Source organism: Varroa jacobsoni, unplaced genomic scaffold (genome assembly GCF_002532875.2).
Source record: "Varroa jacobsoni isolate VJ856 unplaced genomic scaffold, vjacob_1.0 scaffold_569, whole genome shotgun sequence".
Lineage (NCBI taxonomy): Eukaryota > Metazoa > Arthropoda > Arachnida > Mesostigmata > Varroidae > Varroa > Varroa jacobsoni.
In genome coordinates, this window is record NW_019213471.1 from 19,958 (window position 1) to 33,040 (window position 13,083).

The 13,083-nt window shown below is 39.2% G+C and overlaps 1 protein-coding gene across 1 annotated transcript in view; it reads left to right on the forward strand.

Moving 5' to 3' along the window:
• Window positions 1–7,876: 7,876 nt before the first annotated feature.
• Window positions 7,877–13,083, forward strand: part of LOC111261584 (acetylcholinesterase-1) — a 41,210-nt gene continuing 36,003 nt past the window's right edge. Inside the window, exon 1 of the mRNA XM_022835187.1 lies at window positions 7,877–9,009. Coding sequence (XP_022690922.1) covers window positions 7,933–9,009 — 1,077 coding nt within the window. The 5' untranslated portion in view covers window positions 7,877–7,932. The remainder of the gene's footprint in view (window positions 9,010–13,083) is intronic.

The window sequence follows — 13,083 nt, forward strand, 5'->3', positions numbered from 1 at the left end:
GATACTGCGAACAGAATGATACAAAATGTAGAGGTAGGCTAAGTTTTTCTGCTCCCTGTTAATAATGTTCTGGTCCCTGTTGTCGTTGATACCAGTGTAAACCATAATGGAGACCAAAACAGTAAGAAAAAAGAATGGAAAGTTAATCGATTTAGGTAACCGACTTGCGAAGCCTAATAGTTTACCCATGTTTATCATTCTAATTTTCTCGTTGCTCAAGAAAAGCTCAATTTATCTGCATTTTTCCTTCCGATGAACAAAAGCCCTTTGCTTTTAGCTGAGGCAGGGGCAGGCCATTTTTTTTTTTACTAGTTATTCACAAAATTTAATTAGAACTTTGTTGACCGACGTTTCAGGTAAATCAGATCTCCACTCCCTTATTGTAATAGTGAAGTCATGAGCGTATACTCTCAGGCCTTATTTACATCATCGTAAGGTAGGTGCCATGGTCGTATCCTCAGAAATCCCGCATTCATCGCTAAATTCAACTCTTCGGTCTGGGAGGTCCAAATTGTTTTCAACATGTCTCCCTACCACTGCCGACAGCCTTAAAAGCCGCTTCAAACGGCCAAGTCTTTTTCTACTTTTGCTAGCTTTATCTTTCGGCGTATCCTGCTACATCATTTTTATACTCTTGGTCTTCACTCAGTGCCTATTGTTGTCGATCAAGGCGTTGCTTTAAGGGTCGAGTCTAGGGCACCTCAACTTTCAACCAAGCCTTGCGTAGATTAGAAGCGCTTACTGGATATCTTTCTTCTCTTAGGTTAATCTAGAGACCTTCCTTAAATATGTCGCCGCTTAAGCCGTAGTGAATTAGAAGAGTTGAATGATAGTAGAGTGAATTTGTGGACTGTTATTGAGGATAAATTTTAAATCGAAGATGCAAACGCTATTAAACAATTGAAGAACAACATGCGTCCATGTTCTCGATCAAGCTTTGGTTGATAGCGAAGATACTATAATTATCACCCGTTTTAACCTTATACCTAGTCAACCTACTAAAACAAAGATCGAGTTGCTTAGTGGAAGTATCCAAGCTTCGAATTTTTTTAAAATTCCTTCGCCGATGTTCCGTCTAAATATCTAACTTACTTCTTTGTTTTTGTTCGCCTTTGTTGTACCCAAGTACTTTTTCCATGTTACCAAAGCACCGTCACGATATTTTACTATGAAGTAGGCTAAATTGCTATGTCTGGACCACTTCTGAAGTCTCCTTGAAAATTCTGACTACTATCGTCAACGTTTGTCTAGTCGTTAGTTATACGTTGTGCTGTGATTCGACTTATATCTTATTCTTATAGTGTGCAATATCGCGCGTTTACCAGTTTCGAGAGATTTTCTACCACACGTCTTACAGCAATCTGGCTAACAAGTGTCCTGCTTTAGTGTTTACTTCATTCACGAGGATGTTATTTGAGCAGTAACTATTAGAAACAATTTTAAACTCATGTAGGTGTCAATGTATATAGCAATGCATAGCTGACTTTTGCAGCGGTACGCACAAAATCCATGTATAGCTTAGCACGCTATGCTAACAAAGACATATAACTGCTTTATTTTTTCCTAAAAAAGTTCATATTATACAATATTATAACTGAACGAGGCAGTCTTTTTTAGCAGCCAGCTATGTCCCACACAAAAATGGAAAAATGCGTTTAGAAAGCAACGAACCCTGCAGAGCTTCGAAAAATATCGTTTTTAGGACAAAAAAAATAAAAATCGTTTTTGAATATAAATAAACCTGAATGAAATATAAAGGTATTTTTAGAAAGCTTCGAGGAGCAATTAGCTGACATCCCACCTGGACTATCTGAGAATTTTCGGCGCTTCAGTTTCGCCTCTAAACACTACCTCAGATATTGTGAGGCGCATGCGCTTGGCCTTACAAATACGTAATTTTCATTTTGCAATTTTATTAAAAATCGGCCTATTTCTCATTATTTTCCGTATTGAATTGTTGATACAAATAATTATACATCCGAGTCCAGGACTAAAATAAGAACACGAAAAAGTCTTTTAACTTTACAAAGCTGATTCGCAATTATCAACGGGCTTCTGGTGATCTTAGCAAATTTCCCGTAGAAAGTGCGAAATAACAGGTTGGATAAGATTTTAATCTAGTTTTTATTTACAATCGGTCGGACAGTACACGCTCACAGTTTTCTGTTTTTCTTTGATTATAATTAGCCCCTTGGTTACTGGTTCAATACGGGGTTACTTCGGTTTTAGTAATAAGAACGTTTTATCAAGGCATTCCCCACAAATTATGACATTTTTGTCCTCATGCTAGATAGCCGGTATCATTTTGGCATCGCCATGCCGCGATAACGACGTCAAAATCATTAAGACATAGATTTGTCGATGTATATGTGCTTCAGAAATGCTGTTTTGAGAAAAGCAGTAACATTATCAATATGCTGTCCCCGGAAGAGGGTGTGCGATGGTTTTCTTACCTGTTTTAGAACCTTTTAATTGAAGAGACAAATGAATCAACTGAAGACACGTGATAATAATGTACTGCATTGCCAGAACATAAAAAAATGTTATGTCGATTAGTGATTGATTCTCATTTTTATAAAATTTGCATATTCGTTTGTTCGTATTTGCAAAATCGTTTCTTTTTTTATTCTGATTTGATATGATTATAATCAATAAAAAAACACAAATGCTTATGTTGTGTATATTTTCAAGTATCGTACGTGTGATAATGTTTGTGAAGCTTATAAGGGTTACTCCTCAAACGTCAACAACCCAGTTGTGCAACAATGTTGCGTATTTTGTATTAACTTGCACTTGTTTCGGTACTGCTGCGACAACATCCGTCGGGCTTCTTTGAGTCAATTCAGTTAGTTGTCCTCTTCCTGTTGACTACAGCTACCGCCGTTATAGTTCACTTGATCTGGCCGTCCCCGAATGTTGAATATTCCTAAATAGCTTTTCTGTGAATACGTTACGGAAGAATTTCAGCTTCAGCTTTATTTACTTTTTCCTTCGCAAAAGTCGTTCGCTTTACCTCTGGGGTTCCTGAACGAAATAGATGTGTGTAATCCTACTGGGATGGACCTCATGCTTCATCGTAAATAATGTCTAGGGATATTCATACAGTTGCATCATTAATTGACTGTATTGAACAGGTGTTTCATTAGTCAACAGTAAAAGTAGCCTCCAACATAATACATCTATATCACGAAAGCTAACAGCTTGATCGCGCAATGCACAGAGGAAAGCCATTATTGTTTGCAAGGTATACGCAATATCATAAATGCTAGATAGGCGATGGTCTAAACTAACTTAATATTATTATGTTTGATTTCATAAATACATGCTTTTTTTTTGTGTAAAAAAAAAACATTTGTACAGGTATCACAACAGTTATCTTTATATTGATTATGATCTACGATGTTATTATAGGCAGAACGAGAAGAAGAATACGTATAATAATGTAAACCTTCGTGCACAAAAACGCTATATATGATATAACTGTTTAGGTCAATTCTTTTCTTTATAGTATATGTTCTATTTTAGAGGTTTTCTTTCGTTCTTATTTGAGTACAGATCAGCGTAACATAACTATTTATTGATCTTTAATATATATATCACATACTTATACAAAAATAAGGCCAATGCATTTCGTTACTCAAAGTATTTTCTGCTTTTATTATGTTTTAAATGCCTCAACAACAACTGTTTAGTTAATAAAACATTCCCTTATTCGTTGCCTCTTTAAAACAACGTTTACTTTTCGTGACATTTATTTGCATGAGCATTATCAGTATTTTTATTGAGGATGCCGCAGATCTTCGGAGGTTCGGTCATCTGTTTATTCTATAACGTTACAACATCTAAAGCACTATCAGACTGATAAGCATCACTGTTGGGTGGTCAATCCCCTGACGTTGCCAGTGCTGTAGGTAGCCCTGTCGTAAATATCTGTGATTAAATCACATATTTTGGAAAGAATACCCTTTATAGGAGGACGGATAGCTTCAGATACACATTCCTGTCGAATTAGACTTCAGGGTCTGCTTAGGACCATTGCCTGTCCAGAAGCCTCTGAAACGGACTCATGCGATCTTTTCTGTGCTAAACACAATATATACTGAGGTTTATTTGCGTCATTTTGTTGACATCCTGCAATCATCGGTTTCTTCGTCCTGTCCGAGGACACGCCGGCTATGATGCCACTTCGCCTGCCGTGCCCAGGATGCCTTTGGTCCATTAATCGCACTACAACTGGCAACGGAGCCATTGGCCGCTGTGTTCAAAGTGGTTTTCCGGAAGACACATGCTACCTACCAAAAGAAAAACCTGAATCAGCGGAAGGCTGTTTCAAAAAAAAAAGCGGACCGAACGTCCGGCATATAAGTGACTTGATTTCCGTGACAAGTGTACATCGTCTTCTATCGCTTCATGAGTGTTCATGGACAACTTCACTGAAATATTCGCATCTGGTAATACCGTACCTTAAGGGATCTCACTGTTCAGTGCAACGTGGGACAAATGACAATGCAAAAGACTGCTTCAGGAGCTCCTTGACCTGGAGATAAATGGCTACGCTCAAGAAAGGCTGATTTGGGACGGAAGACCATCGTTGAACTGGTGCCATACGGACGACTGTTCAACAAATGTCTTCGTTCTGCACTGCTTCTTTCTCTTTGGCAGGATGCAACGCTTTTCATTATCCCAAAAAACAACAGCGACCCAAACCAATCGATGTAGTGGAGAAGGCCGCAAATCTTAAGCTGCTTGCGGCAATATAGTCATGCAGTGCATGTAGACTTGAACGCTGTCTTCTACTGCGTTGCAAAGTGTTTAGTGTTAAGCATTTTTGCCGATGTCAGCGTTTTCCCGAACCTGCTTAACTTAATTGCAGCGATATTTTAGATAACAACAAATGTTGGGATTTCGCAGTGGCCAGCGTTCTTCCAAACTACTAGTGTAGTTTATGGTGATAACTTGAGCACTTTCCTTTTCTTAGCGTTCCTCAAGGATCTTCCCAATGACATACATGGGCCAAAAAATGTGGTGAAGATTATGCTCTCTGCAGGCGGCTTAGTTGTTTATGAGAACGCTGGTTTCCATATGCAGACATGTCTTATCCAGGTTACATTCCGCCGTCTCGGAATTGGAACCGACCGTTCACCTAACCAAGTTCGAGGCATTGAAATTCAGAAGAGGTGACGAGGCTGCGAATCATGACACGCTATATCTTTCTGGCTGACCGCTGACATATGTTCATTGATTCATCTTCCTAGGATTCCTAGTCTGCTTTGAAGCTCGAAGTTTCTACCACCATATTACCGACAGGTTGCAAAGAAGCCTTAATAGCTTCGCCCTCAACACTTGGCGCCAGTAGATTGTCCCTCTCGATGGCTTTGCGACGTTTCGACCCAAAAAGCTGTGTCGGGTTCCACATACGGAGCGAGCTTAATCAGGGGTGCTCACAGTAAAGAAACTAGAGTATTAGAAACAAACAAAGGTCTTGTTTCTTAAAAGAGCTTTAAGATTCTACCGGACAATGCGTCTTGTCTCCCTTGCCCTCCCCAAGACTTGTCTCCCTCCTGTTAGCAACGGGACTCTTCGATGAATGCTTCCATTGCCGTTTTAAACTATTGTCGACTCCAAGGCTTCAAGATAGCCTGGTACAATGGGACTCAAAATTCTTGGAAGTCGATTTCAAATTTCATCAAATGATGGACAAGATTTGGAAAAAGGCTTGATTGGTGCAACAAACGTGTATTGAGCCGCTATGCAATTCAAGGCTTTTACCATCACCTATGAAGAGTCCAGAAATATCTTCCTTTTCTTCAAACCTGATAAATACTGTGCTTGCACTAGATGTAAGCAACTTTGTGATATGTATAATGCTGCAAGCTGCCCACAAGTTCAATTGCCAGGCAAGATGTCTAACCGAAAAATTCTACTATCATGGTACAAAATCTGCAACTATTGGCAGGTCCAAACAACCTCGCGTATCCTAAATCGACTATAAATCGTCTTATGACATCAGCTTCAACCAGGCTCGTGAAACGACCATATGTATAGTATAGAGTATCATATAGAACAAGTTGTTATAAATGTATATATTTTAAGTACTTGAAATGCTACTCAAAAAGACATTTAATGAGTTCGGTTTGATTTTATATCTGTTTGTTTGTACAAAAATACAATTGTATCGTATGAGCGTGTAAATTTGCTATATAAACATTTTCTTAAATGGATGCGCCCGGTCAAAGAGACTTCCCGAACAAAGTACAGAAGCGCATGACTACATCTTGTACAGAAAAACATAGCACCTGGGGATCTTATAGGGTATGGTAAAACGCATGTGTTCCGTGAGTTGGTTGAAACGAATAGAATAATGATGAATTAGAGAAATTAGGGACGAAAGGTCGCTGTCATTGACCCGCATCTGAAATGCGATGATGCGAAAGAACGCTGAATGACTTTTCTGAATACTGCTGTTGCCGATTTGCCCCAGAACCTATACCTCAATTTGAGCTTGTTTATCTAAAGCGAATACCTGTATACTATTAAATATTACTTTAGGTGCTAAGCAAGCCCCTGTGATTTTTTACGGGGCCTACTGCATGCGTTAACTATCCAATTGGACGTTCGAAAATCTCGATATGTTTGAGTGGATAATATATTCTATATGATAAATTCCACAACTTCTGTCAGCTTCATACATAATGGCCTTGGAAATATGATTCCTATCGGGTCTCAAGTAAACGCTTCAAGGGTATGTCTCATCGGTTAATGGTGGGACTCACATCAGTTAAATAAAAATACGAAGCATAACTTCGGCACTCAAGAACAATGGCGGGCTTCTGTCTTGCTTTTGTTTGCTGCTTTCGGCTACCGCGAAAAAGATCGAAAGCGTACAGAGATCCGAACCAGATCATTGCTCTTGAGACATAAGTTCCTGGAGTCATATACGCGAATCTAAATGTACTGCACACACAACATTTGTATTTAAAAACAACTCGTTTGTAGTACAAGCTAATGGATAGCAACACCGTGTTAACAGTTAGCGGCTGCGTGGACGTAGCATCATACAGAAAATAATTCTTGACGTATATCTTTCAGTGTAGGAATCAAGAAAATTAACGAACATATTTAAGTACAATGGTTCCTTTGCCACCCAACATAAAAATATGGCCCGAATAAATGTATGTATTCCAAGATTACAAGGAATGTGTCATGCTTCTGTGTTACAAGCATAAGCGTTATAAATTATAGAACGCTTACTGTAAAGTATATTCTTTGTGTATATATATACAAATAAACCGTTATATTGCGCTGCACGTCATTATTAAGGTTCACGGCACTGTACTCCGTACCTCTTTCACCATATATCCGTACATTCTGGCAAGAGGGGCAATTACCTGAGACGCAATGTAGCGATTAGCATCTTGTTTTTGCCATATAAGTCAAGCGTAGAGTCGGTCTGTGGTCACCGTCCAGATACAGTTCTGTTATAAATATACAAAGCAAAAGACCTCCGGATGTCAAGATAGCCTGATCTATCATGGCGGATGTGAATAGCCCACGACAAACCGTGGGTTGATGTATTTTTATCGCACACGTATGTTGTTGCGTCGTTTCGCCCTGCATTATTTATGTTTAGTGATGACGCTTGCCTGACTTAGCGTTGTACTTCTACTCCAACTGCTAATATTATTTTTAATAGACACTAGACACAAAACGAAGTTATCTATATATCGTACCAATGCTGGTTGTACCGCTTTTGCTGGAATAACCATCAGCAAAGAAGCGCGCTCGCCGGAAAGGGTCTTCTTGCGGCCCTCACCAAGGTAACACTTGGCGTCAGCCAGCGTCCATCGACTATCGGAAAATCGTCGCCAAAGGCGACCCTTACTTTTAAAGTGGACACGCGCGAACCAGTTACTAAACAGATTCATGTGAAAAATGTCTCCGGTATTGAACAGTACGACGTGCTCAACCAAGATATATATAACACGGACTCTATCAACAATCATATGTTTCATTTGTTTAATGTCATCATCAATTGTAAACAATGTGGCAGCCCAGGAACCCATCGAGGTGCAATACGTGAACGTCAAAACCGAGGTGGGTAATCTGCGTGGCTATAAGATGAGATCGATCGAGGGTAAGGATATCAATGTTTTCATTGGAGTACCATTTGCCAAACCGCCTGTGGGAAAGCGTCGTTTTAAGCGCCCCGAACCTCTGGATCCTGTCGACCCGAACATCACTAGAGACGCACTCACGAAAAAGCCGATGTGTCCACAAATCCCGATGATTGTACCAGGTATCAGGCTCGAAAACGAAATGAACGATGATGATTGTCTCTATATGAATATTTTTGCCTCAGCCGACACGTCGAGCTCAGAAAAGAAGCCTGTTATGGTGTACTTTTATGGGGGCTTCTACCAGTGGGGAGACAATAACCTTGCTCTGTACGACGGAGTGGAGTTTGCAGCCGAAACCGATTCGGTGATCGCTTTTCCGGCATACCGTGTCAGCTTGTTTGGCTTCTTGAATTCTACGGGTAAGTCGGCTCCTGGGAACCAGGGTCTGTTCGACCAACTCTTAGCGCTCAAGTTTATCCAACGCAATGTGGAGTTTTTTGGTGGCGACCTCAACTTAGTAACAATTGCTGGACAGAGTGCAGGCGCCATTTCAGCCTCAATACATACGTCGTCTCCAGCTACAAAGGGTCTATTTCGTAGAGCTCTTCTGTTAAGCGGAGCTGCGAATACTTTAGCGTTTTTTAAAGAGGCAGACGGCCAGAACCTGCTATTCACAGTAGCCAACTTTATGGACTGTTTCAACAACAATCGTTCGGTAGTTGAACAATATGATTCGATGGCGGACTGCCTGGCGACAAAGGATCGTCTAGCTTTACTCGATCAGTTATCGAAATTGGATGGAGGATATAAGCTAGCCTTTGGTCCCGGCCGGGACGGTCAGATCATTGCAGGAGACATCCGCAGGCCCACGACCCTCGAGTACAATGTTGAGGTAAGCTAAACAAAATCATGCGTCGGATGCGAAGAACATCCGAAGAATTAGCGTACATCTTGACTGAGGGATAATTATAGATAGTGGAAAACTATTTGCTGTATTATCGTCTATTCTAACGAAGTGAGTTCTCGAGGCTATCGAACAGTTAACTCTGCAGATTCAAAACACCTAAAAACTGCAGCCGCTTGTGATAGCCTTGAACCAGGACAAAATACAGCATCAGTAATGATAGTGGGTGTCATAAATTTGGCTGGATGGGCAGCCCAAAGGAAATCCGTCATATCGTGGAAAAGTCGTCTGCTTCGTTCGTACACCCAAATATACTGCTTGGGTTTTAGCCCGGTATAAATTATTTCTCGGAACCCACACGTAAATTACATTGCGGTTCAGATACAGCCCATCGTCAAACAATGACATGGACGTAATTAATAACATTTAACAGCTAATGAAGGCAACACTAATATTTTATTAGTTAACTAAATTCGTATTTTAATTCCCAGTGAAGTAAGACGTGTTGTTAAGTTGTTTTCATTTTTGGCAGCACTTCTCTAGGCGCTGAGTAGCATCTAATAGCTTCTTCAATACCTCTTGCTTGCTAATTATGTGCCTACTCAATAGTAACGCCTTCGTTAATCACAATGCTAACTGCCAACGTAATAGCGTCTTTCGATACCACATACTGAACCATCGTCTCATCACCTAGCCTGAGCAGGGCAAACAATCATGTTATCAGTCCACTAAAGTAGCTATCTAAGGGTCTAAAAAATCTAAGGGTCAGAATATAAAAGCCCTTTTATAGATCTAGGAAAGGTTTACGCAAGACGAACAAAACAGCAGCTACAAATAAACGACAGGACATCGTAATATTTATTGAAATTCAGACTATGCACCCTTTTTACCTTACCCTACAAACTCGTTATTTAGTTTAGACAGATCTTTTTGTTTGAAACTCATAGAAAATTGAAGACTCTTTGGAAATCGAATCAGAAACACCTTCGATTATAATCGCCATCTCGACATACGTGAATTGTGTACTGAAGTAGCAGACCTTAAATATGTATAGTAGTCTTTACCTAAAAAACACAGAGCAACCTTAAGTCAACAGTCGGTCAGTAGACAAACATTTAACAAACATGTACTCATGGATTAATCACGATACAAACAAACAGCATAGCTTCTATGACCTCATTTTTGCCTTAACTCCTTTACTACTACAATACATATTATTACCTAAAACTTCTTGTACCATCGTCTGTCGACCTCGAATCCTTGTCTAGATTTGTGTCCCCTTCCGAAAATTATCCAAAAAACATGCATTCGATGAAGCATTTGGTTCTTCGTAATAGGTTATTGTGTTTAGGAAGGGTGAGCTACCGTCAGGTAGCATTTATTTGGTTATAAAAACTCCAGTACAAAATGAAAATGTAAGGTCTTCGAGTGCAATTATCAGTACGTTTATTATCGAACATTCGGTTCATCAAAGTTACTACAGCCTTTTTGAACTGTTGCCAAATCTGCTCGCTATCTACGCCTTAGATCATTAAAAGTAGGCCTATGAACATTTTCGAAATTCGTTTAAACACAACATTCATACAGGTTTACGAAACGTGATGATCGAGCACTTGGTTGTCTAAATAAATGCTCGTTCTATTAACGAAGACTGAGTTGCTTGTAAAAGCGCACATTATTAATGGTTATTATCCTGTTTTCCGCGACAAGTGCGCCCTCTCACTTGCGGTTGTTTCTCGGATCTGTCTCTAACGTAATTCTATAATAGTGAGAATGGGTAAACCAGAATGGTTTGGAGATTTTTATTGGAAACCGACAGATGAAATTCTATCTTTACAAATTACTTAGCAGCGGAAAATACCGAATATGAATTATTTTATTGTAAATTAGCAAGTTTAATAATGGGGGCAATGTTGTTACCTGCCAGACCAATACCAAATCGTTTGGACTAAAGCACAATAGACGATAACATGATGGTACAAATATAGTAATTCGGAATAATGCTATAAAATATGAAGACCTGATGCTTGTGCATCTAATAGTATTATTAGAAGAAGTCCTATGTTCAGGTGTTTTGAGAAAGCTGTGATTTTAATTCATCCTGTAGCTTACGGAGCTAGTTTGCCGAAGTCTGTATCTGTGTAGCCGGAGCAGCTTAAGGGCAGTGATTTTTTTCTTCTAGGATCACAAAGAGCGACGTGCATGTATTGGTTAATAGATCGAGCGGCTTTCCAATGTTCGAGTGGCAGCTTCACTACCGAGATACCGCCCTAGTCGTCCATGTCAAAGCTACATGATTACTCCATTTTTGATTTTACTGTTAATATATTGTTTGAAATAGCTATAAACACACTTCGTAGTAAGCGACCAACATTTCTAGAGCTGATATAAATCTTAATGAACTTCAAGGTTTATATCAGCTATTATTATATATAATGGTTATTACGTTACGAAAAAATGTTGGCCATAACATGATACTATGATCCTGTATATAATTCAGCTAGTATTTAGGAATTATGATTATTTCGTGCATATCAAGGTACAGTTATCGGACAAAAGGGAGAAGAACAATATCTGGTTGCTAATAGATTCTGATGATCCCACAGCTTCGTGCTTTTCCGCAGAATGTCCAAAGCTTGATACAGATTTGAAAAAATGACAGCACGCAGAGATTATAGTTTTCGAAGGAAGTGGAACATTCTTGTCGCGATGTAAGGGTCGTAATAGGCAGGTCATTAGAAAAGAGAGACGTTATCATTATCATGAGTTGTTCTGAACAAAGCGCTTATACGTAGAAACAAGCTTGTACATGTAGGCACGTGAGCGATACAGAGTATTGTTTTAGTCACCCTATATCCATAATAGCCATCTCCAGCTCATCTGTTTGAAAGGATTATGCAACATTTACAATAAGCCGGCAAGAGAAAACGAACTCTATATGCAATCTTATATTGGGAAACATTTTTTATATACCTGTCCTGCCCAGAGTAGGTCTGGTTTGTGTACACCTGAATAGCGTGTACAGTTTTAACTCGTTTGTTTATTTTGGAGACGTGCATTATGACGCATTATTATACTTATACAAATTGCTTTGTGCCAATAAGTTTTATCCCGTTAAAGACACTAGGATTATATCTTTTTAACAAAGCCAATTTTAAATTAATTTCAAAGTCGTATTCCTTTCAAAGGCAGAGTAGACTCGTCTATCTATAATCTAATCTTAGGGATACGTTGTGGCCTAGGTTTGAATCAGGGCATATACAAACTTCGTTTCGTGTCGGAAGCCAGCTGTCTGCTGGAATGCCTAACGGCGTTACTGGAGGCAAAACTCTAGATAAAAAGACCCATAAAATCAATGCGACATTCGTTTAATTGATTCCAGTAAAAACTGTCTCGTATTCGATAAAGACCCATAGGTCGGCATTTACGACTAAATACAAACCTAGGCGCCATATTTAATTTGGTGATTAGGTGTTTTTCATGCATTTTTTGTAAAATACGCATCTCTCTAGCAGTCGTTTCAGATTGTGCTGGCCAAACGATAGCGGCAAGTATTAATTATTACGCTGTACGAACTATTTTATACTCTTACTGTTTATTTCTTTGGTGCTAATCTTTAGAACAATATCTAGCTTCCATTCTCAGTTAGTTTTTCGTTATTTGCTATTTTATCGGCCTTGAGATAGCACCGTTCGGTATTCGGCTGATGGTAAAATCCACCATACAATCATAATATATCCATGTATTATCTATCTGCATATATCAAAGAATTGGTTAACCGATGAAGGATATCGCCTACGGCTTCCGAGCGATCGTCTTAGTTGTTGAACGAGAACAATTATTTGCTTAAGTGGATAGGACCTTGGGAATAAAGCCAACAAAATCTCCAATGCACCTATAGCTCTCACATTCAACACAGTGTGCACATTAATTGAACCCATCAGACGCTCAGATCGGAACAAATATTGCTATTATACATATTATGCTCAACTAATCATCTTGCTAAATTTCATTCTACTGCAATGGCATTTTTTTATTTATTCATATCTTCTTAATGACAAC